Raw genomic sequence first — 25,700 nt, 5'->3', positions numbered from 1 at the left:
GCCTCTCTGCCTTCTCTGCCTCCAACTCCGCCTTGGGACGGCGATATTCCCCTGGCTGAGCCCAGGGTCACTTGCCGTCCAGGATCTCCTCCCAACTCCATGAGTCCTGTGTCTTCGGTCTCTGCTGCTGCTGCTGTCTGTTCCCACTCTGCTTGATCTTTTTTTGGTGGGTGTTTCTGTAACGACTATCGTCATATTCCTCCTCCTCCTCGGACGAGGAGAGGCGAGACGGATCGGACCAATACGCAGAGTGGGTAGTGCTCATGATAATTTATTAAATCGATCTTGAACATTAAACATGAAACAAAATAACAAAATGAAACAACTGACAACAGTCCCGTGTGGCACGAATACAAACACGGAAACAAACACCCACGTGAAACCCAGGGTGCCTAAGTATGATTCTCAATCAGGGACAACGATTGACAGCTGCCTCTGAGAATCATACCCTGCCGAACACAAACACCCCAACATAGAAAATCACACATAGACAAACCCACCCAACTCACGCCCTGACCAACTAAATAAATACAAGACAAAAGAAAACAGGTCAGGAACGTGACAATATGAACTGTAACTCAGTAAAATCTTTTAAGTTGTTGCATGTTGCGTTTTATATTTTTGTTCAGTATACATTTTACCAAAACAAATATGATTCTTCATGTTCTGAATCCTCCAGTGGGCTCTTTCTCTAACATGTCATTAACATTATATCCAAAAAATTATATTTCATAATCTAATGCACATCCCATAATAAGCAGGAAGCTCTGTTGACAGAGCGGTGCTGCTTTCTCGCAGCGACTTTTGAGGATTTTATATGTTGTTGTGGTCGTCTGCAAAGTTGTTTCCATTGGTCGCAAAAAACTAAATTAAAATGACACGAGCTGAATTAAATGTAAAAGGACTTACAAGGCTTGCGGTATGCTCAGTGCTCCGTTGACATTTGACAGATACACTTGTTTTTGTGTGAAATCTTTGAACAGGTTAATGCAAGTTAATACTAAAATATTTTAAATACTACATGTCATGTCTCAAAATTGATAGTTATCATACATCTATATTGTTTTATGTCCATTGGATTTGAGAAGAAAGGTGAATTCAACAGTGAGCCTGTCACTTAATTCTCACAGAGCATCCAGCCATGATCCAATACCCTTTTCCTGATTTTTGACAGATTTTTTTCTCTGGCCTCTGTTGCTTTAGTCATCCTAATTTTGTCCATCCTACAAGGATACATTTGAGTAAACACTCTTATTCAGAGCAACTTACATTTGCAGTTAGGGTTAAGTACCCTGTTTAAGGGCACACGGACAAGATTTTGTTCACCTTTGGGATTCTAGGCTACCTGCTAACAATTATTTCGGATTCCCCCCACCTCCACCTGTTCTCTATCCCTATGGGGAACTCCAATCACTTTTGAATGGATTATGATAGAGACATAAGGTTTGGACCATTTGTTTTCTTAGAGGAGTATATATTCTACACAATTAAGTTATTAATTTACCCATTGGTCAAAAAATGCGTTTTGATTGGACACCCTAATATACTGTATATAAGTTGTATTATTAGCTATGAGTATTATTTTTATGATTATTGGTATTGTTCTGATGATTATTATACAGTATAATTCTGACATTTAGTGCCTAAAGAATAATTGTAATGGCGGAACTCAATCGCTGTGACAATAGGGAAAGTCGGGATGTAAACAGTGTAACACCAATGTGAACATGGCTTCAGTAAAATGCTATCAATGACAGAGGACTTCAGACCAACGATTTACATATACACATCATTGCTTCAGACACGTGAAAGAAACTAATATTTCGTTTTTTTAAACAAAAAATATGAGGCTTCATCAGATACTCCGCAATGCAGCAAACTTCAGGACGGTCTTTAACTTCGGCGACAGAGAGGTTGCCCACTGGTTCCCCAGACATATGGCAAAAGGTTGGTGAGCACTCTCAGCTAAGCGTGAGCGGTCTGGTCAGCGTGTTAGCTAGCTAGCTAGGTATCTTTATGTCAGTTGTTGGCTATCTCTAGCTAAACGCTTGTAATTAACTTACTATGTGACATGACTTAGAGGTCACAAAATGAATACAGAATCCAAGAAAGCAAAAAGTCAACTAACTAACATAGTTAGCTAGCCCAGATTTCTAACAGAAACCTAGTAGCCTGGGAAGTCCTCCCTTCGCGTGAACGCGCACGCACTCAATTCTTCAATGTTGCGACTTGCTTGCTTGTTAAGATTTCTGCTCGCAACTCCATTGACAGTTTAGCCTACGTTTCACTGATCGTAGTAGCAGAAAGCATTTTTTTTTTAACTTGTGTTCATTGATCGCGGGGGAGGCACCAGTAATGTCTGCAGTTTTCGGTTTGGCTATTTGTTTCAAGTGTATTAGTCTAAATAAGTCTCTCTGACAAAATTCGTCTTCTCCCCATTTCTTATTCGACTAGAAGTTTTTCTGAAATGTTTATTGCTTGCCTACATTTTACTCCCTCCTATGTTTAATATAACACATATATTAATGATTAATTTCGGTTGCCTATCCTGACTTGAAGTTTGTTCTATAGAAAGTATTTGACTTTGATGTGTGCCACAGAAAGAATTTGACTCCAGTGCCAAAATGAAGGAAATTAGAAGGGGGGGTGGGGGTGATTTCGGCAAGGCCATTTTCTTGCCTGCCGAAATTCTCCCTGCCCTTCTATCTTGGGACTGCAAGGCCTGGCACACTTCAGAATCATTTTGATAGCTCATGTTGACCAGTAGTGTGTGCCACAAAGTATTTGACTCTAGGCACAAAATTAAGGGAATTAGAAGGGCAGGCAAGAAAATGGCCTTGCCGACCCCGCTTTCTAATTTCCCTAATGGGAGGGCGCTTCCATTGCGATAACCAGACCAGGCCGTGGACTCTTCTAATGGATGCAGAGTCCTTGGGGCTAGACCACTATCCAGAGATGGATGACATGGTGGCTGCCATGATCCTCCTAGACAAGAAGATCCTTGGCAAGGTGCCTCACCTCAAACCAGGACCTGAAAAAGTAAGCAATGAACAGCTGCAAAGCACTTTTGGGAATCTCTCCATCACGACGCCCCTCAAACGTGGCTATGATGCTGCAATCCTACCTCGCCCTGCTGATCCCTCCCAGGGGGTGGTGACTAGCTTCTTAAGGCCACAGAGGTGTCCAGGCTGTTCACTATGCTCCAGACAGACATGGCACGTGCCAACAGCAAGGCTTTGACATCAGTCAAATCAAATTGTATTGGTCACATACACATGGTTAGCAGATGTTATTGCGAGAGTAGTGAAATGCTTGTGCTTCTAGTTCCGACAGTGCAGCAATATCTAACATGTAATCTAACAATTCCACAACTACCTAATACACACATCTAAGTAATGGAATAAGAATATATACATATAAATATATGGATGAGCAATGACAGGGCGGCATAGGGGAGTTGCAATAGATGGTATAAAATACTGTATATAATTATGAGATGAGTAATGCATGATATGTAAACATTGGTGGCAATATTAAAGTGACTAGTGATCCATTTATTAAAGTAGCCAATGATTTCAAGTCTGTCTGTAGGCAGCAGCCTCTCTGTATTAGTGATGGCTGTTTAACAGTCTGATGGCCTTGAGTGGTGACTTCATAACGCCATCTTTGGCTGGCACATTCTAAACTGCCACCGCCAGTTCAGAAAACATTCTTGGAGCTCCCCTTCACACCAGGTTCCACCTTTGGGCCAGGGGTCAACAATACAGCAAGACTACAAAACTGCACAAAGACAGTGAGACTTTGCAGGAGTTCTTGGCGACTGCGCGCCCTACCGCTGCCCCTCGGAGGAGCTGGAAGACAGGGCAGTGTGTCTCGAGGGCGGCGCAGCAACGTCTTGGCCCCCCTCCTCCACCGCCGAGACTGCAGGGAAATGGGAACCGGCTTTTTACCCCCCGACAGCAGGACAGGCGTCGTGACCACCCTTACAAGCTGCGGCACGCGGCTAAGGGTGGGTGGGCGGGCCCCGGCAGTCCTTCTGAGGTGCTGGCGGTTAAGGGTGGGTGGGCGGGCCCCGGCAGTCCTTCTGAGGTGCTGGCGGTTAAGGGTGGGTGGGCGGGCCCCGGCAGTCCTTCTGAGGTGCTGGCGGTCGGCGTCGGCTGTCTCTCCCAGGCCCAAAGGGCAAACTGTCCTGGGCACAGTCCTGAGTAGGGATGGGAACCGAAATCCGGTATTAAACGGGCCCCGGGGCTAAATTATGAATTACCGTAGTATCGATAAGCTCCGATGCTTTCGGTACTGGAGAAATTAAGAAAATACATTTCCTATTTATTATTGCTATATAAACGTTGTCGTGCACATTTTATCTCACCAACCGTTTCCAATTTGCAATAAGAATAAGACATTCGTCTATGATGCATTTTCGCTGTTCCCAAACGCTACAGCACACACAGCACCCTGCTCTTAGTGACCATGGCGGAGAGAGCTAAACATTAAAAAGTGTGGTTACACTTCGCCAGAGTCGATGCTGACTGCTCGTTGCCACTAGTGCAACAACACTTTTGCTCGTGTCCAAACATCTATCGAAAGTGCATCATGTACAGGCAGAGAAATGCACAGTTTTCGACTGCCTAGCTCGTAGTTCATCTCTCGTTGCCCGGGTCTACGTTAGGTATGTAAGCTAGCAGTCAAGAGCCCACACACTGGAGTTAACTCAATTATGCGAACATGGGTTCATGATCAAAAGCAACCATTAGCAAGCTGATTGTTTAGCTATGGGCTAATATTTATGACAGGAGCAACAAAAAATATTTAAAAAATGTACAAAACAAGGAGTGCCTTGGAGGAGCTGTTCTCAGAGGAGGACAGGGAGTTGAGGTTGACAATCCAACAGGACACACCGTCCCTCTCCCTCAGCGAGCGTGTTGACCTAGAGGTCGAGCTCTACAAAGGCCCATGGCTGAAGATCCTGTGATGTGGTGGTGGGAGAAGAGAGATACTCGGCCCCTCCTCACAAACATTGCAACAAGGTACCTCTGTGCTCAACCCTCCTCCACTAGCGAGACGGTATTTTCGACTGCAGGAGAGGTCCCCACTTCTGCCAGAGAAAGCAAATATGTTGATCTTTCTCCAGAAGAACTGCGAAGAACTGTTTCCTTTTGCATCCTACCTGCATGCCCCACCCGTGTTGCTCTATACCACTGTATTTTCTTTTGCAAGAAAATATTGTTTATTTCATTTGTTTTACATTTCCGTCATCACAACATTAGTCTATAATAGTGATTTGTTAAAAACATTGCTGTTTCTTTTGCTGTAAATAATTGTTTATAATGTTTAATTTTACATTTCAGAAAATAAATCAATGTTAATTCTGTTCTTAATTTGTTTTGTTTTTTTCCCATAAGAAAATAACAAAAAGAACCGATAAGAATACCGTTAAAGTACCGGATCGATAAGCGGTATCGGAAAGAGTAGTAAATCCGTTAAAATCTTAACGATACCTGTCCTGAGGGATACAAACTCCAGTTCCGATGCCGACCACCGTCGGTGGACCACCGTCTGGTCCACCGACCAGAGACATCTGGGTCACCTCAGTGCTCCGGTTGGAGATACCCTTGCTCCTGAGCAAGGACGCAATCAGGAAAGTAGAGCCGCTAGAACGGCTAAGTTGGTTATACTCCACGTATTCCATAATTCCGAAGAAGGACGGCAGCTTTCGGCCGATTCTGGACCTGCGAGGCCTCAACAAATGTTTAAAAGAGCTCAAGTTCAAGATGCTCTCGCCAGCGTGGGTGTTGCAGGCAATCTTGAGCGGCCAGTGGTTGACCACGCTCGACCTGACGAATGCATACTTCCATGTTCCTGTTCATCGAGATCACTAGAAGTACCTCCGGTTTGCCTTCGAAGGAGTGGCTTACGAAAGTCCTCCCGTTCTGCCTCTCATTGGTGCCGCGTACATTCACAAAGTGCATGGACGCAGACCTAGTGCCTATCATGTTCCAGGGCATTCTAGTGCTGAACTACCTGGATGGCTGGCTGGTGTGTGCTCATTCAAGAGAGCAAGCTACAGCAGACAAGGATAATCTTGAAGCACATTCAAGACCTGGATCTCACTATAAACAGGGAGAAGAGCAACCTGACTTCCTCACAGACGGTGGTCTTCCTGGGGATTTTGATAGACTCAACTCTTATGAGAACATGTCTCCCTCAGGTGAGATTGGAGAAGATACAGGCCTACCTAGACCGTCTCTGGCTTGGACGAGCCGTGTCCGTATTAGAGTGCCCGGAAGTTACTCGGCCTACTCACGTCGGCTTCTCTGATTCCGCTGGGCCTTCACCTCAGGCCACTCCAGCCGGCTTCTCTCACCATCTACACAAGAGACGACACAGACATCATCAGCTATCGGTGACAAATGCATGTGTGAGGACTATGTTGAAATGGCACTCTCACTCCTTCCTGTTGGAGTGATACAGAACAGTCCACCGCAGGGAGCTAGCATCGATACCTCGCTAGTGGGTTGGGGGACGGAATGTATCTTGCCGAGCGAAAGGATACCATATTGTAGTGCTCCAATAGCTCACATAACCGTATTACTCACGTAACCTTCGTTAACCTTGATACCTGTGTAACTCTCTTTTCATAGTAAGTGAAGGTTTCAGTAACCCATCCTCTTCTCCTCTGGTCTCTCTTCAGGTCTGAAACAGATGCAGGCCAGTGTGAAGACTGTTGACTGCATCCTAGAAATCCACGATGCCAGAATATCCTTTAAAGGGCGATTGCTCTTCCTGATTTGGTGTTTTTCATCAGTGCTCATTAAGAAATGCTAGCGGCCTTGACTGAAGGCAAAATAGAGTTGTCTTGAGGGTGGGGTTTGATGTGGGTGTGTCTTTGCCATTCAGTCACAACAAACAGGGCCAGTAGTGAGTACAGCGAGATAAGCTAGCTTTGCTATGGAGAGAACAAAGTTTTGAAGTAGAGGACTTCTCCCTTCTCATAATTGTCAGCAAATTCAGAAATGTGAAGGCTAAAGTCTGAGCTGACCTTGTCTTTAGCCAAGCTGAAAGCAGCTTGTGGGGTATTCATTGTGAACATCCCACACATCTTCCTCTGAAATGCTACATCACATAACACGTTAGCTTGATGTATTTAGCTAGCTACAGAATCGTTCCCCTTTAATCTGTGGTATCATAGATAGCCTGGCTTGCTAGCATTATCAAATTAGGTTGTATAACCAAAAGTAGCTACTAGCTAGCTAGTACCAGCTATCTACTTAGATAACATACTCACCAACACCAGTAGTTTGACAGTTGCTGTCAAACCTTCCATTCCTGGACATCTGGCAATATTGTTGAAATGCATTGGAAGTTTGAACAAAATTTATGGAAGTCCATTTTCATTCCTATTTGCCAAGCTAAATGCTCGTGCTTTGCACCCATATGCAGACTTGACAACACATGTCCACGTGGCAGCTTGGGACAGACCTTAACGTGTTGTCTCTGGGCAATTGGACATCATTGGCAAAAGTGGGCATGTAAGTTATCCATACCCATCCCCCCAGTAAGTCATGACGAACTCACGTAAGACTGACTTTATGACCAAAATGATCCTATTTACACTTTGTAGTCAATTTTGACACTATAATAAATGTTTATGGCTCATATTGATGCCACATAAGCAGTTTAAAACCAGAGGAGTTGGTTCTAAGGGGCAGGTGTGGCATACATCGCTTGCCGTACCTTGCCCCATCACCCTCTGATGGCCTCATATCACCAACCACGGTTGCGGGATGAGTCGCCTTGTCTGAGACCTGAAGAATTGCGTTAGCTCCCAAACGAATGACTTTAGCTCAGTGGGTTAACACAGACTTGCACAAGTTTCTTTAACAGTAGAACATCCCGTTCTCAGGTAGAAACCCTCTTTTCCAGGATAGTCTGGACGTCAGACCTCATCTCCTGGTGCTGAACAAGATGGACCTGGCTGACCTGTCTGCTAAGCATGTAGGCTACTGTAGCAGATCATTATTTTGTTTCTGTAACCTGGAAGCTTGTCTGTTTCTGTTGATGTATGACAATGTCTGGCATCCAGACTGGTTGTTTTGTGTTTTTCCAGACAAACCTGTGTGAGTGTATATGGCCAATCGTGCAGTAGATTAATTGGAATGGCCTCTATATAATGAATTGAGACCGAGCGTCCAGTGCAGAGCTGTTTGTAGTCCTAATGCAGACTTGTGTGAGTCCTGATCCAGATCTCAATGTTTTGCTCTCCAGATGATTTTGAAACAGCTTGAAAGACATGGAGTGAAGAAGGTCCTGTTCACAGACTGCCTCAGACAGAGAGATGACAACGTCAAAAAGGTAAGAGAGACCGAGAACAACATCAAAAAGGAGAGGGAGAGCCTGTGAGATCCTTAAAGGAAATATCCACCTAAAACCACAAAATCTTATAATTTACAGTGTTAAATATAACACTAATGTGTGAAAACAATATTTTTTGGTGAATAAATGTTTCATTTTGTTGTTATAATAAGATCGGTAGCAACGTGAAAATCTTTTGCAGCTCAAGTCGACTACAAATCTCACAGTGCTCTCTGTGGGCTGGCTAGCAAGGTAGCTAGCTAGCAAATGTAACTACACACAATTAATACCAAAGTCAATATCAGTGACTTAGCTGTAAAATCGCCTAAACAAACTGCACTATAAACTTAGGAGTCATTTTCAGTTCGATGTGCCGGAGTGCGACATTCGCAACGGCCACACAATGCACCCTGGGCCGCAGAGGCAGACACATAGAGGGTCCACCACATTTGTTCTATCAAAGGACACATTTCTCGAGGTAGGAATATCGTAAAAAATATGATCCAATGGTTCATTGCAGAGAAGATAAACTCTTGCGTTAGGACATCGGCCAGAATTGAAATCTGACGTGTATAATAGACATTTTTGCGATCTAAAAGTTGTGTTCCTATTAACTTATCGCAATGCTTTATCGCAATGCTACGTCATACCAGACGAGTTTCGGTCTGCTTTAACGGCACTAGCTCAGATACACATGAAATGACCCCGGGAATCGATAGATCACTCAGAGATGCACAAAAACAATATAACATTCAAAATGGGTGAAAGGGTGACTGCAGTTTGGTTATAACAGTTCCACAGAAGACCGAGTTAGTTAGTAACATTGTGACAGTGCTCTCCTACTCTGTTAATCTTCCTTTCTGTTGTTGCAGCTGGTTCCCATGGTCACAGAATTAATCGAGAGCCAGCCACGCTTCCACCGAGAGGAGGTGAGGTCACGGCCTTTAACTGATTGAGGAATGATTGATTGGTTTAGATTTTGTGTTAGAAAAAAACGAATGTGTAGTATAGGGCTACGTTCAGTCCTAGACGATAACAAATGAGAGGTTTACGACCCTAAATTCCAGTTCATTTAGTTGTCAATTTGAAGGTATGTTAATGTGTCCAGTCTCCTTTCCATCCTCCTGGAATTCTTACGGGACCAGCCCTGAGCTCGTTTTTCAATTGTGTTGTCCCACGAGGATCCGTTCTAGGACACATCCTGTTCGTTCTGTTTACCCTCGGTCGTGTCATCAGCCGTAATGAAATCTCATTCCACTGCTATGCTGATGACACAGCTGTATCTGAAAACTTCCCCAAGTCCCTCTGCTCATCTTAACACCTGTCTTGAGGAGATAAGGGCTTGGATGAAGCAAAACTTCCTTCAACTCAACAGCAGCTAAATCACTCACCTATAACCCACCTCACAGGCAAGAACATCCCCCTCTCATCCAATGTTTACAGACTGGGCATTAAGCTTGACTCCTCTCTAACCTTCGACAATCACATCAAACATCTGTGCAAAGCATCACTCTTATCACCAAGAACATTGCCAAACTCCGTCCCACCCTTACTCAGTCTGATGCAGAGAGGCTCTTCCATGCCTTTGTCACCTCAAGGCTGGACAACTGCAATGCACACTTCACGGACACTGTGGTGAAGAAGGCACGACAGTGACTCTTTAACCTCAGGAGGTTGAAAAAGTGTGGCCTTATCCCAGAGTGCCCTCAGTGTAATAAAGGAGCGCCATAGAGAGCATACGGTTGGGCTGCATCACAGCTTGGTCCGGCATCTCCACTGTCGCTGACCGCAAGGCACTACAGAGGGTCAGCTGAACGCACCATTGGGTGCACACTGCCTGCCGTCCAGGACACCTACAATACCACAGCCTGTTCTCCCAGCTTCTATCACTCAGACATGGGCAGTACAGGTGCATTATGGCGAAAACGAAGACTGGCCAATAGCTTCTACCCCTAGACCATCGGGCTGCTGAATAGCTACACTACCGGTCGAATGTTTTAGACCACCTACTCATTCAAGGGTTTTTTCTTGGTTTTTACTATTTTCTACAATGTAGAATAATAGCGAAGACATCAAAACGATGCAATAACACATGGAATCATGTAAAGATGGCGCCGAAGAACATGGCTGGCGTTTTACATTCTCCCAACCAATTGTGCTATTTTGTTATTTTTTTTGTTTGTTATTATTTTGTCGGATATCCTGCATTCACAGGACAGGCCCAGATCCACACCTTTTGCGTGAAGAAAAGACGCCGGAAGAGGGGACGCAGATCGAGGATCCTTCTGAGAATCCGGAGGAGAGCGAGTAAACTCCCAATGCCTTACATTCTACTTGCTAACGTCAATCATTGGAAAATAAAATTGATGACCTACTATTGAGATGATCCTACCAACGGGACATTAACAACTGTGACATCTTTTATTTCACCGAGACGTGGCTGAATAAAGAAACGGACAATATAGAGCTGGCGGGATTTTCCGTGCACCCACAGAACAGAGACGCTACCTCTGGTATGACGAGGGGTGGGGGTGTGTCTTTGTCAATAACAGCTGGTGCTCGATCTCTAATATTAAAGAAGTCTCGAGGTATTTCTCGCCTGAGGTAGAGTACCTTATGATAAGCTGCAGACCACACTATCTACCAAGAGAGTTATCATCTGTATTATTCGTAGCCGTCTATTTACCACCACAAAACAAAGCTGGCACTAAGACCGCTCTCAACCAACTCTATAAGGCCAGAAGCAAAGAAGAAAATGCTTTGCATCTGTGCTGGTAATTTTACTTGTCCTCATAACTGAAAAGCTTTCAATCTCTCCAACTCTTGTCCAGTCCACTTAGTTGTCAGAGTTTAGTCACATAGATAATTCCGTCTCTTTTTAGTGAAGTGAAATGGAAAAATATTTTTTGTTTAGTGTTAGTTTTCTCTGGGTCTATTTAGTCAGTTATAGTCTCGTCAATTTGCCACTGAAAAATAGTGTTTGACGAATATTTTTGTCCCCATTTTTGTTGACGAAATTATCACTGGCTCGACCGCCCCCCACCTCTGGAATGCACTCACGGCACTACAGACTCTGGACTCCTTTAAAACGGTCATAAAAACCACTTTCTTTAGAAAACCCTTCTCTTAGTTATAGCTGTGTTCCTTGGTGTCTTTGTCCTTGTAGCGTCAGCTGTGTTCTTTGTCAGTTGCCCTGTCTAATTGTGTCCTTATTTTGTCTGTCTTGTTTTTATATAATTTTTATGCATTTCCCTGTAGCACTTTGAGATTGTTTTTCAACGAAAAGCGCATTAAATTCAATTTATAATAATGATTTACAAATTCACTTCAATCAGTAATTGGAAGTTTTGGCCGTTCCAGCAACCTGTGTGTCATGGCTGAGGATGATGTAATCACTACGTTACAGTTCTGACCTGCGTCTGACCAGGAAGTTTGTTGTGTTCCACGTCATTTAGTTGTCCTTTTGATCTTGTTGTGACTCATTTTATTGTTGGTGTTTTTAGTTGCCGTCGTCGAGGATTGTATGGTGAATAGAGGGGGGGTAAAACAACGCTCTTTTATGTGGTCTGAATGCGGTTACGGTCATATTATGTGGTCATGTTTATTCAATGTTCAGAACACCAACTTCTGTCTGATGGTGATTGGGGTGCCCAACGTTGGGAAGTCATCGCTCATCAATGCTCTGAGGAGAACCAACCTCAAGAAAGGTACAACTTAACGTTACAATGAGATGTTGGGATTAGGAGAATTCCTTGTGGTCTGGATAGCATTTCATTGAACCCTTGTTGAAGTAATGATGATCCATTTTTTTCTACCTTGAGGTCGGGGGTCAAAAGTAGGAGGGGAACCAGGCATTACCAAAGCAGTGTTGACTAGAATACAGGTGAGTGATGGTTTCACCTGTCTGCGCTCCTGTCACTTGTCTGTTTTTGTGTATATTCTGTACTTACTCAATGTGTTTGTGTGTTCCTCTTGTGAGGTGTGTGAGAGACCCATCATCCATCTTCTAGATACGCCTGGTGTCCTTCCTCCGAAGATACAGAGTCTGGAGACAGGCATGAAGCTAGCCCTATGTGGTGAGTACAGACTAGGTCTGGCCAATGATGTATAGCCTCTTTCCATGTCATAGACTGACCAGGTGAAAGCATGATCCCTTGTTGATGTCAGTTGTTAAATACACTTCAATAAGTGTAGATGAAAGGGAAGAGGCGGGTTAAAGAATGATTTTTAAACCTTGAGACAATTGAGACCTAAATTGTGTATGTGTGACATTCAGAAGGTGAATGGGCAAGACTGCCAAGCATGTAGAAGATTTAAGTGCCTTTGAACGGGGTATGGTAGTAGTTGCCAGGTGCACCAATTTGTGTGTGTCAAGAACTGCAATGCTGCTGGGGTTTTCATGCCCAACAGTTTCCTGTGTGTATCAAGAATGGTCCACCACCCAAAGAACATCTAGCCAACTTGACACAACTGTGGGAGGCATTGGAGTCGACTTGGGCCAGCATCCCTGTGGAACGCTTTTGACACCTTGTAGAGTCCATGTCCCAACAAATTGAGGCTGTTCTGAGGGCAAAAGGGGGTGCAACTCAATATTAGGAAGGTGTTCTATTACATATATGGTTCTGGACGCACCTGGTCTCTGTATTCCATAGTGCTACAGTGCCACCTAGTGGAATCTAATATATTGTTTATTTTATTTATTTATTTTCTCCCCAATTTCGTGGTATCCAATTGTCTCATCGCTGCAACTCCCATACGGACTCGGGAGAGGCGAAGGTTGAGAGCCATGCGTCCTCCGAAACACAACCCAGCCAAGCCGCACTGCTTCTTGATACAATGCCCACTTAACCCGGAAGCCAGCTGCACCAATGTGTCGGAGGAAACACCGTACACCTGGCGAAAGTGTCAGCGTGCACTGCGCCTGGCCCGCCACAGGAGTCGCTAGTGCGCGATGGGACAAGGACATCCCTGCCGGCCAAACCCTCCCCTAACCCGGACGACGCTGGGCCAACTGTGCGCCGCCCCATGCGGCTCCTGGTTGCGGCCGGCTGTGACAGAGCCTGGCCTCAAACCCAGAATCTCTAGCGGCACAGCTAGCGATGCAGTGCCTTAGACCACTGCGCCACTCGGGAGGCCATTGGAATCTAATATAACAACAGCCAAGCTCTGATGGGCCTCTCACACTGTATGGATAAATATGAACTTTCCAATGCTCTCAATCATATAACAATCGACGCATGTGTGAATTATATGGCAGCCCTTTGACACAGTAACCACATCAAGCCATGTGATTATCAGCAGGACATGCAGTATGGCCGTTGTAATGATGACTCCCTCCTCTGCTGTTACTGTCAGGAACCATCCTGGACCATCTAGTAGGAGAAGACATCATGGCAGACTACCTACTGTTCTCTCTCAATAGACTGGAGAAGTACAGGTACAGGCAGCTTTCCTGCCTCTGTAACATAGCATGGCCATTTTTATAATTTGACACTATTGTTTGCACAAAGCATTGATTCCAATATTGTATATTGCAGCGACATTGAATCCATTGAGTTACTCAAAAGTGATTTGACTGTCGCTCTGTTTGGTAACCTTGGGAGTTGAGTGTTTCTCTGTGTCTAGTTACATGAAGTGTGTGTGTGTGTGTGTCTGTGTGTAGTTACGTGGAGAGGTATGATCTCAGGGAGCCTAGTGATGACATCCAGCAGGTGTTGAAACGTATCGCTGTCAAACTGGGAAAGACTCAACGTGTTAAAGCCATCACTGGAGTGGGTAAGAGTAAATCATATCATACTAAATGTATAGTAAAACTGTATTTACATATAACAATTTACATAGTAATTGCAGAGTAATAGTACAGTTCTTACAACTATTAAAGGGTCGAGTTTTAGCATCGAGACAAATCTTATACTTGTCGTATTAAAGGCTTTTGTTAGCTAATGGTGTATGTACCTAATCTCTGTGTTCCCTAGGTAACATCACCCTCACAGTGCCTAACTACACAGCAGCAGCCTATGATTTCATCAGAGCGTTCAGGAAGGGAGAGCTGGGACTGGTCATGCTGGACTGACCACTACCACACCACAGACTGACTAGGACACAGACTGATCACTACCACAGCACAGATGATTGGTCTGGCAGACACACACCGTACTCACAGACTCAGGAGTCTGGTCTCTCACCATAGACCTCTACCTGACAGAGACCTTGTTGGAAACTGAAGAGTGCATCCATTCTACAGTAGACTGGTTTATAGTCTCTGCTTTCTAGTCTCTGCTCTCTAGTCTCACCCAACACAGAGCAGCTGATCAGTAAGAATGCCGACACTGTTGTTTGTACATAATATGTTTATGTATCTGTTAGTATAAATGCACACAATCATAATAAAATGTATTTTATGTACAGTATCTTGATTGCACAAGAGTTTTAAATGGGATTGTACAGTAACGGGCGAGGGGAAAGTGCTTTGGGGAAGGGAGTAGTGGGTTAGGGATAGGGGGGTTGATTGGGTGTGGCAGTTTGTAGTGTTTCGATTCATGGATGGGGTCGATTAAATTTCAATTCAGTTGACTCATTGCTTTTGTCATGAACATTTTAGAAAGATTTGTGTAGCTAGCAGTTGTCACTCATTCATAGGAACAGTACAACTATTGCTGACACAGTCATGGAAAGTCAGTGTCTAAGAACTTAGACGTTAATTATACTGCAGGGGCATTGTCATAAATGTTTACCAATAAAAGCCACATATTTAAGTGTATACAGTTCACAATTTATGCTAGCGATCCAATTGATATATAACTGTCTGCAGATGAAAATATAGCTTCTTAGGTGTATGAGAGTGGTGTATGACAGAGATTCGTAGTTAGTGAAAGTAACTGTTCAATGAAAATCCCATTTTTACACTCTAAATAATGATGTTGACTCACCAAAAACCCCACTTCAAACTTGTATCTGAAACAGACGGTTTCAAAAAATGCTTGCTATTTCCTGATATTATGTGACCTCACATACTTTGGCAAGACGTCTGTTTGGCTTATTGGCTGAGCTGGAAAATCAGATGTTTACTTGTAATTAATATTTATAATAACCAGTATACACCTGCACCATTCTGTTTGTGAACAGGACAAGCAAGGGGTACACAGAAAAGCTGCTTTTTAACATACTTTAATACCTATTTCACTCGTATTGTAATTCATTATCTGGTAATATTTCATTAAAATCTGGAACACTGGACAGCTAATGAGACTAAGTGAGAGATTTTTCTCACAAATCATGTGATGCTGACTTGTCAATGCTCCTTTTTACCAATACATTTTAGTTCCCACCAATGTCTGGCCATCCTGAATTCTGTCCCCGGCGCTAAAATAGCTTTGCCTCCCCAGGGCAGGATAGCAGACCTGTAGAACGAGCCACAAGGCCCCTCTTGTCACATCTACTCCAGCTCCTCCCCTCCCCCCAGCTCCTCCCCTCACCTCGACGGTATACTAACCACCGGTCCTGGGATCCATCATTACGCACACCTGGCATCAATCATTCCGCGCACCTGCACGTCGTCATGAGGCACACCTGGACTCCATTTTACCTCACTTATTACCTCCCCATTATCTGGCACTCCCTTAGGTTCCCCAGTCAGTATTGTTTCTGTGTTTATGCTAAGACGCTACTGTTCTGTTTTTACAGCGTGTTCGTTAAGGAATACTGATTCAAACAATGTAACAAAATATCTCCCTGGCGGTCGTCGAGCAGGAATACCTTCTACGTGAACACCATGACCAGCTGGCACAACTGGGGACGGCTATGGGAGAGGTTCTTCGCAGTGGGCAACGTTTCAAACATACCCGGGTAGCGTTGCCGTCAACTAGCGGAGGATACTCTACAACCAGTCGACCCAGCGAGCCAGCACAGCAGCCCATACAGCAACACGCTCAGGTCAGCAATGCCGTTTGTCCCTCCTGGATAATGCCGTGGCTTCCTACTTCAGTGCTCCCTGTATACGCACTAGAGGGGAGCTCCCACCACCGAGAGGTCCAAGGTTGCCATGGTTATTTCTCTGCTGACTGGGCGGGTGTTGGAGTGGGCCACGGCCAGCTAGGAGAGAGAAGAGGAGGAACTAGATTCATGAGGGGTTCATGGCTCTGTTTAAATGTTTCTTCGCTCATCCCCCAGATGGCAGAGAGGTGGGTGAGCGTTTACTCCAATTACGGCAGCGGGTCCACAAGCCGGCACTTCGTACGCTATTCAGAAGAGGTCTGTGCGAGGAGGTCCAGATGGAACTGGCCTGTCGAGACGACAAGCTCTCCTTCCACGCACTCATTGCAATAGCCATCTGTCAGGATAACCTACTTCGGGAGCGTTGGTACTCTCATCTCTTTCCTTAAGGGTGGTCCCTGTAGGTTGGTGTGGAGCCCAGCAGCCGACGAGGCCTTCTGTCTACTCAAGGGACGTTTCACCTCCGCCCCATTGCTCAAACACCCAGATCCCACGATATACTTTGTGGTGGAGGTGGACGCTTCAGAGTTGGGCGTTCTGGGGACAGTTCTGTCTCAACGACAGAGTAATTCTCCGACCGTGGCCCCCAATTCACATCACGGGTATGGAGAGCCTTTATGGAGAATCTTGGGATCACTGTCAGCCTCACTTCCGGGTACTGGCCTCAGTCCAACGGCAGATGGAGAGGATGAACCAGGAGCTGGGGAGGTTCCTAAGAGTCACTGTCAGGACCGGCAAGGAGAGTGGGCTCGATTCATTCCATGGGCAGAGTATGCCCAGAACGTGCTACGTCACGCCTCCACTGGGTTGACTCCCTACCAGTGTGTTCTGGGTTTTTAGCCGGCCCTGGCTCCGTGGATCCCGGGTTAGACCGAATCTCCTGCGGTTGATGAGACTCCAGCTCGCCGTCCACCATCAAAAGGAGCAGACAGACTGATACCGCAGTACGACCCCTGTTTTCCACCCCGGGGATTGTGTCTGGCTTTCTACCAGGAACATCCCACTCTGCCTGCCCTAGAAGAAACTGACCCCCGGGTTTGTGAGGCCGTTCAAGGTCCTCCGGAGGGTCAACGAGGTGACGTATAGATTACAGCTTCCCAGTGACTACCATATCTCACCTTCTTTTCATGTCTCCCTTCTCAGGCCGGTGGTTCCTGGTCCCCTAGCTGATGCTCTCCCCCACGACACCCCTCCACCCCCCCTGGACATCAAGGGGAGTCCGGCCTATGCCATCAGATCCCGACTGGACTCCCGACGTCGTGGGGGTCGGCTTCAGTACCTGGTGGACTGGGAGGTGTATTGCCCAGAGGACCTGTGTTGGGTTCCGGTGGAGGACATTATGGATCCCAACATCATCCGTGATTTCCACCTTCACAGCCTGGACCGGCCTGCTCCTCGTCCTCGGGGTCGTCCCTCTGGTTGGCGTTGTCCTGCGGCTGGAGCCGTGCATCAGAGGGGTGGTACTGTCACGTCTACTCCCGCTCCTCCCTTCCGGCGTACGATGTCGCCGGTATACTAACCACTGGTCCTAGGATCCATCATTACGCACACCTGCACGTCATCATGAGGCACACCTGGACACCATTACCTACCCTATATCTGGCACTCCCTTAGGTTCCTTCCCCAGTCAGTATTGATCCTGTGTTTATGCATAGACCCTACTTTTATGTTGTCTCATTCCATGTTGTTTTATTAGACGTTTCACCTGCTTCTCGACTCACGGCGTCTTCATTACACCTCTACATGTATGCTGATTATTTAGCCTTATTAATCCATAAATAGTATAACTAATTTACTCATCTACAATATATTGTCTAAGACGTAAACGTATCTGAGGAATATCGTGTCGAAGATGATGACCGAGTAAATGTTGGTTCTGATTGGATCCAATCAAAGTTTATTTGTCACGTGCGCCGAATACAACAGGTGTAGACCTTACAGTGAAATGCTTACTTACAGGCTCTAACCAATAGTGCAAAAAAGGTATTAGGTGAACAATCGGTAGGTAAATAAAACAGTAAAAAGACAGGCTATGTACAGTAGCAAGGCTATAAAAGTAGCGAGGCTACATACAGACACCAGTTAGTCTGGCTGATTGAGGTAGTATATACACATGTAGATATGGTTAAAGTGACTGTGTATATATGATGAACAGAGTAGCAGTAGTGTAAAAGAGGGGGTTGGGGGGTGGGACACAATGCAGATAGCCCGGTTAGCCAATGTGCGGGAGCACTGGTTGGTCGGCCCAATTAAGGTAGTATGTACATGAATGTATAGTTAAAGTGACTATGCATATATGATAAACAGAGAGTAGCAGCAGTGTAAAAAGAGGGGTTGGGGGGGGCACACAATGCAAATAGTCTGGGTAGCCATTTGATTACCTGTTCAGGAGTCTTATGGCTTGGGGGTGAAAACTGTTGAGAAGCCTTTTTGTCTTAGACTTGGCACTCCGGTACCGCTTGCCATGCGGTAGTAGAGAGAACAGTCTATGACTGGGGTGGCTGGGGTCTTTGACAATTTTTGGTGTAGAGGTCCTGGATGGCAGGCAGCTTAGCCCCAGTGGTGTACTGGGCCATACGCACTACCCTCTGTAGTGCCTTGCGGTCAGAGGCCGAGCAATTGCCGTACCAGGCAGTGTTGCAACCGGTCAGGATGCTCTCGATGTTGCAGCTGTAGATCCTTTTAAGGATGTCAGGACCCATGACAAATCTTTTTAGTTTGCTGAGGGGGAATAGGCTTTGTCGTGCCCTCTTCACGACTGTCTTGGTGTGTTTGGAACATTCTAGTTTGTTGTTGATGTGGACACCAAGGAACTTGAAGCTGTCAACCTGCTCCACTACAGCCCCGTCGATGAGAATGGGGGCATGCTCGGTCCTCCTTTTCCTGTAGTCCACAATCATCTCCTTAGTCTTGGTTACGTTGAGGGATAGGTTGTTATTCTGGCACCACACGGCCAGGTCTCTGACCTCCCTATTGGCTGTCTCGTCGTTGTCGGTGATCAGGCCTACCACTGTTGTCGTCTGCAAACTTAATGATGGTGTTGGAGTTGTGCCTGGCCATGCAGTCGTGGGTGAACAGGGAGTACAGGAGGGGACTGAGCACGCACCCCTGGGGAGCTCCAGTGTTGAGGATCAGCGTGGCAGATGTGTTGCTACCTACCCTCACCACCTGGGGGTGGCCCGTCAGGAAGTCCAGGATCCAGTTGCAGAGGGAGGTGTTTAGTCCCAGGATCCTTAGCTTAGTGATGAGCTCTGAGGGTACTATGGTGTTGAACGCTGAGCCGTAGTCAATGAATAGCATTCTCACATAAGTGTTTCTTTTGTCCAGGTGGGAAAGGGCGGTGTGGAGTGCAATAGAGATTGCATCATCTGTGGATCTGTTTGGGCGGTATGCAAATTGGAGTGGGTCTAGTGTTTCTGGGATAATGGTGTTAATGTGAGCCATTACCAGCCTTTCAAAGAGCTTCATGGGTACGGATGTGAGATCTACGGGTCTGTAGTCATTTAGGCAGGTTGCCTTTGTGTTCTTGGGCACAGGGACTATGGTGGTCTGCTTGAAACATGTTGGTATTACAGACTCAATCAGGGACATGTTGAAAATGTCAGTGAATACACCTACCAGTTGGTCAGCACATGCCCGGAGCACACGTCCTGGTAATCCGTCTGGCCCCGCAGCCTTGTGTATGTTGACCTGTTTAAAGGTCTTACTCACGTCGGCTACGGAGAGCGTGATCACACAGTCGTCCGGAGCAGCTGATGCTCTCATGCATGCCTCAGTGTTGCTTGCCTCGAAGCGAGCGTAGAAGTGATTTAGCTCGTCTGGTAGGCTCGTGTTACTGGGCAGCTCGCGGCTGTGCTTCCCTTTGTAGTCTGTAATAGTTTGCAAGCCCTGCCAGATAAGACGAGCATCGGAGACGGTTTAGTATGATTCAAACTTAGCCCTGTATTGACGCTTTGCCTGTTTGATGGTTCATCGCAGGGCATAGCAGGATTTCTTGTAAGCTTCCGGGTTAGAGTCCCGCACCTTGAAAGCGGCAGCTCTACCCTTTAGCTCAGTGTGAATGTTGCCTGTAATCCATGGCTTCTGGTTGGGGTATGTACGTACAGTCACTGTGGGGACGGCGTCCTCGATGCACTTATTGATAAATCCAGTGACTGATGTGGTGTACTCCTCAATGCCATCGGAAGAATCCCGGAACATGTTCCAGTCCGTGATAGCAAAACAGTCCTGTAGTTTAGCATCTGCTTCATCTGACCAATTTTTTATAGACCGAATCACTGGTTCTTCCTGCTTTCATTTTTGCTTGTAAGCAGGAATGAGGAGGATAGAGTTGTGGTCGGATTTACCAAATGGAGGGCGAGGGAGAGCTTTGTATGCGCCTCTGTGTGTGGAGTACAGGTGATCTAGAATTTTTTTTCCTCTGGTTGCACATTTTACATGTTGATGGAAATTTGGTAGAACTGATTTATGTTTCCATGCATTAAAGTCTCCGGCCACTAGGAGCGCCGCCTTTGGGTGAGTGGTTTCCTGTTTGCTTATTTCCTTATACAGCTGACTGAGTGCGGTCTTAGTGCCAGCATCTGTCTGTGGTGGTAAATAAACAGCCACGAAAAGTATAGCTGAAAACTCTCTAGGCAAGTAGTGTGGCCTGCAATTTATCACAATATACTCTACTTCAGGCGAGCAAAATCTTAGAGACTTTCTTAGATTTCGTGCACCAGCTGTTGTTTACAAATATGCACAGACCGCCCCCCCTCGTCTTACCGGAGTGTGCTGTTCTACCCTGCCGGTGCAGCGTGTATCCCGCTAGCTGAATATCCATGTCGTCATTCAGCCACGATTCGGTGAACAAAGGATATTACAGTTTTTGATGTCCCGTTGGTAGGATATTCGTGATCGTACCTCATCTAGTTTATTGTCCAATGATTGCACGTTGGCGAGTAGTATTGATGGTACCCGACCAGGCATCTGGCTCTTTGTCCTCTGTACCTGCGTCGCTTCCTCTTGCAAATAACGGGGATGTTGGCCCTGTAGGGTGTTTGGATAATGTCTTGTGCGTCTTGCTTGTTGAAGAAATAATCTTTGTCTAATCCGAGGTGAGTGATCACTGTCCTGATATCCAGAAGCTCTTTTTTGCCCTAAGATACGGTTGCAGAAACATTATGTACAAAATAAGTTACAAATAACGCGAAAAAAACACATAATAGCACAATTGGTTGGATGCCCGTAAAACTGCTGCCATTTCTTCCGGCGCCATTTTACTGACACTGGTCATGTAGCAATCGGTCCTCTTGTTATCCTTATCCTTGTTATCCTCCCCATTGCAATCCGAGTTGACATGACTGCACCGGCAGGCCGAGCGGAATAATCTATCAGCCGTTAATGCAATCGCCGCACCAGCTGCCGCCGCACTCGCCACATGGTCTTGAACCAAATTTTTGTTGAATGGGTCCTGGTTCGGAAACGGCTGCTGCTACGAGACGAGACCCTTCCCTCCACTTCTCCAGCTCAAACGTCTACAAAGACTTCATCCCCATTCATCCATCTCAATACAATACTGTGACTTCCTCTCCACTCATCCATCTCAATACAATACTGTGACTTCCTCTCCATCTCAGTAGTCTACAATGACAACCTCTCCAGTCTCCAATAAATTCCTTTCCACCCCTCCATCTCAATAGTCTACAGTGGCTTCCTTTCCTCTAAATAATCTACAGTGGCCTTTGCTTCCACCTGTCCTGTTATTTTACAAAGGAACAGTTGTAGGAATGACATTTGTTGTTTTGGCTCTGTACTCCAGCACTTTGGATTTGAAATGATACAATGACTTTGAGGTTAAAGTGCAGACTTTCAGCTTTAATTTGAGGGTATTTTCATTACTGCACTTTTTGTACATAGTCCAAAAGTATTGGGATAAATTCACTTGTCTTAAAGTAGTCCCATATTCCCGGCACGCAATGATTACATCAAGCTTGTTGAATGCATTTGCCGTTTGTTTCCTTGAGCTGAAATACAAGATCCCAGAAATGTTCCATACGCACAAAAATTATATTTCTCTAAAAGGTTGTGCACAAATTTGTTTACATCCCTGTCTTGGTTAGAAGGCATGATGTGTAATGATTTTTTATGGAGAACTTTTCAGGAGACGTCCTGACAACTGATACACAGATATGTTCCTGCAACGTTCCCATACAACGTGTCTAGAACATTAATATGTTATATTCTGAGAACATGGCAAAGGGCTTGTAAGTAAGCATTTCACTGTAACGTCTAAACGTGTTGTATGGCTGTGGCGATTTTAGCATGTAAATCTTGGTGGGGGCAAACTCAACCATTTTTTTTAGGTGCATGGCAGAAAAGCCACAACAAAACACTAAACCATACATTCATTGCACTATAACGGTGACAAACAGTGCCCACAAGCTGTTAGTGCCTACATAAAGCTCTCTTGACAGCGGAGCTGAACTGTTAGGGCCTACATACTGTAAAGCTGTCCAGACATCGGAGCTTTCCTTTCAGCACCATGGAGTGAATCCTTACCACTGCTACACCTGGCTATCAGCAGAGCCTCATCTGGCGGTGAAACAGTTCATTCAGCCTCATTTACTGCATTTTAAAAATCCATAGCTGGTATGGCTGACTTGTTTAAATAAATATGGTTTCTTCTGATAAGAACTCGATAAGAACTGCATTCTCCTTCAATAATAAGATGTACACACTATGAGCTGTACACACTATGTACATTTGAGCTCTACACTATGGCATAAGGAAACAATAAGAGGAAAGCCATAATTTCGATTAAGATGTTAATTAGCGAGCTAAAACAGACGTAGTCAATATGCCTATTTGTTCAGGACTTTTTAAATGGCCAGCGACAGAATTCACAACATGAGCCATTCTTACAGTATTCTCCCTGTATACCAAGTCAGAACCGTATGAAAAATAACGGGGGCATATAAGCAGACAATGAAAGCTCTTACAATATTCAATGATGACATTTCTCTAAAACAGGCTATAGGCTACATGTGCACCACCAAGTCAGAACAGTAGGCTAAGTTCTGAGGGGGAGAGGGACCAAATTCTTAGAGTGAGACACATGGGCTACTAACAGCTTACTACACAACATAGACTTAGTATTACATTCGATACGTTTTATCTATAATTTGTCTTCATATGACAAGAATTGAAAAAGATTTTCCAGTAGATTGTCGACATGATTCATGATGATGACTGCTTGTCTAGCTAGCTTGCTTGCTAAGATTTAGAAAGTATGTCCAATCAAAGCTACGGTAGATATAACGTGATTTGACGTAACTTTATCTGTGGCCAATGACCTTAAGCCTACTTGGATGGGCACTTCTAATATTAATCTATGGCAGAACCGAAGGGGGCTTTAACTGCAAAGCTCTCCCTGTAGATTCTGTGGTGACGTAATGACCCCATGAGTGACGGATCACTTAGCCAATCACGGCGCAACTAGAGAAGATTACCAACGCCTACACTCTGTGCTTTCGCTGGCTACCCCTCCACCACAGACAGTACTGAGCTAGGCTAAAACACCTGCATTTTGGAGCTGCCTTACTCAAGAAAGAAACAATGTTTGTATGCGGCTTTATTAACTCAAGGATTATTATTTTTTACACTGTTTGCAAACTGATATCTAACACGAAATAATGCCAAAATAACATGCAAAACAGGTCAATTTTATTATTATTATATAATTTGGTTTGTATTCTTTTTTAGCTAAACAGGTGGGTCTCAAAACATGAATGGAGGGTCGTCACTGCCTGTGACAAATACAATTTGATTTGATTTGTATGCGTGTCCATATGCGTCCTCAGAGCATAGTGTTATTGCATGAGACACTATTGTGACCCTATGAAGATCATTCCACTTTTCTATCTTCTCTTCCTCTAGTCAGCCGTGACTACAACCCATGGATCACTTCAAAGCACACGGTTGTCCTGAACCTCCATATCTCCAACTACAGAAAGCATATATGCATATCTGGGCCCAAAATCCACCTTTCCAGAAACAAGTCTCTCACCATTGCCGCTTGTTATAGACCCCCTTCAGCCCCCAGCTGTGCCCTGGACACCATATGTGAATTGATTTCCCCCATCTTCAGAGTTTGTACTGTTAGGTGACCTAAACTGGGACATGCTTAACACATGCAAAATCCGTAACCATGAGCACCCTCATAGATTTCATCCTGACCAACTTGCCCTCTAAATACACCTCTGCTGTCTTCAACCAGGATCTCAGCGAACACTGCTTCATTGTTTGTGTGCATAATGGGTCCCTGATCAAACGACCGCCCCTCATCACTGTCAAACGCTCCCTAAAACAATTCAGCGAGCAGGCCTTTCTAATCGACCTGGCCCGGGTATCCTGAAAGGATATTGACCTCATCCCATCAGTAGAGGATGCCTGGTTGCTCTTTAAAAGTGCCTACATTTAAAAATGTAGAACTAAGAACAGATATAGCCCTTGGTCTGCCCTTGACCAGCATAAAAACATCCAGTGGCGTTCAGCATTAGCATCGAATAGCCTCCGCGATATGCAACTTTTCAGGGAAGTCAGGAACCAATATACTCAGTCAGTTAGGAAAGCTAAGATTATCTTTTTCAAACAGAAATTGGCACCCTGTAGCACTAATTCCAAAAAGTTTTGGGACACTGTAAAGTCCATGGAGAATAAGAGCACCTCGTCCCAGCTGCCCACTGCACTGAGGCTAGGTAACACTGTCACCACCGATAAATCTACGATGATCGATCATTTCAAGAAGCATTTTTCTACAGCTGGCCATGCTTCCCACCTGGCTACTCCTACCCTGGCCAACAGCTCAGCACCCCCTGCAGCAACTTGCCCAAGCTCCCCCACCCAAATCCAGACAGCTGATGTTCTGAAAGAGCTGCAAAATCTGGATCCCTACAAATCAGCTGGGCTAGACAATCTGGACCCTCTCTTTCTAAATTTATCCGCCGAAATTGTTGCAACCTCTATTACTAGTCTGTTCAACCTCTCATTCGTATCGTCTGAGATTCCTAAAGATTGGAAAGCGTCCTCTTCAAAGAGGGAGACACTCTAGTCCCAAACTGTTATAGACCTATATCCATCCTGCCCTGCCTTTCTAAAATCTTCAAAAGCCAAGTGAACAAACAGATCACCCACCATTTCAAATCCCACCGTACCTTCTCCACTATGTAATCTGGTTTCTTAGCTGGTCATGGGTGCACCTCAGCCATGCTCAAGGTCCTAAACGATATCATAACCACCATCGATAAAAGACAGTACTGCGCAGCCGTCTTCATCGACCTGGCCAAGGCTTTCGACTCTGTCAATTACTGCATTCT

The 25,700-nt window shown here is 45.2% G+C and overlaps 1 protein-coding gene across 1 annotated transcript; it reads left to right on the top strand.

The window, feature by feature from the left end:
• The first annotated feature begins 1,693 nt into the window (after positions 1-1,693).
• Positions 1,694-15,112, top strand: mtg1 (mitochondrial ribosome-associated GTPase 1). The gene is made up of 11 exons (XM_055901803.1): positions 1,694-1,947; positions 6,692-6,758; positions 7,893-7,995; positions 8,266-8,352; positions 9,225-9,281; positions 11,969-12,059; positions 12,174-12,235; positions 12,332-12,428; positions 13,708-13,789; positions 14,015-14,127; positions 14,328-15,112. Exons 1-11 carry the CDS (start codon positions 1,845-1,847, stop codon positions 14,423-14,425), a joined length of 960 nt encoding a protein of 319 aa, XP_055757778.1. The 5' UTR covers positions 1,694-1,844; the 3' UTR covers positions 14,426-15,112.
• The last annotated feature ends 10,588 nt before the right edge of the window (positions 15,113-25,700 follow it).

The sequence above is a fragment of the Salvelinus fontinalis genome, chromosome 37 (genome assembly GCF_029448725.1).
Source record: "Salvelinus fontinalis isolate EN_2023a chromosome 37, ASM2944872v1, whole genome shotgun sequence".
Taxonomy (NCBI): domain Eukaryota; kingdom Metazoa; phylum Chordata; class Actinopteri; order Salmoniformes; family Salmonidae; genus Salvelinus; species Salvelinus fontinalis.
Note: the sequence above shows the minus strand (reverse complement) of the source record. Positions and strands in the feature narration are given on the sequence as shown.

What these genes read in the sequence shown, in the direction of transcription:
- mtg1 (XM_055901803.1), top strand. Translation starts at nt 1,845, where the DNA reads ATGAGGCTTCATCAGATACTCCGCAATGCAGCAAACTTCAGGACGGTC. An exon ending in CCCCAGACATATGGCAAAAG is followed by an intron (nt 1,948 to 6,691) that starts GTTGGTGAGCAC and finishes GTCTCTCTTCAG; the next exon opens with GTCTGAAACAGATGCAGGCC. An exon ending in TAAAGCCATCACTGGAGTGG is followed by an intron (nt 14,128 to 14,327) that starts GTAAGAGTAAAT and finishes TGTGTTCCCTAG; the next exon opens with GTAACATCACCCTCACAGTG.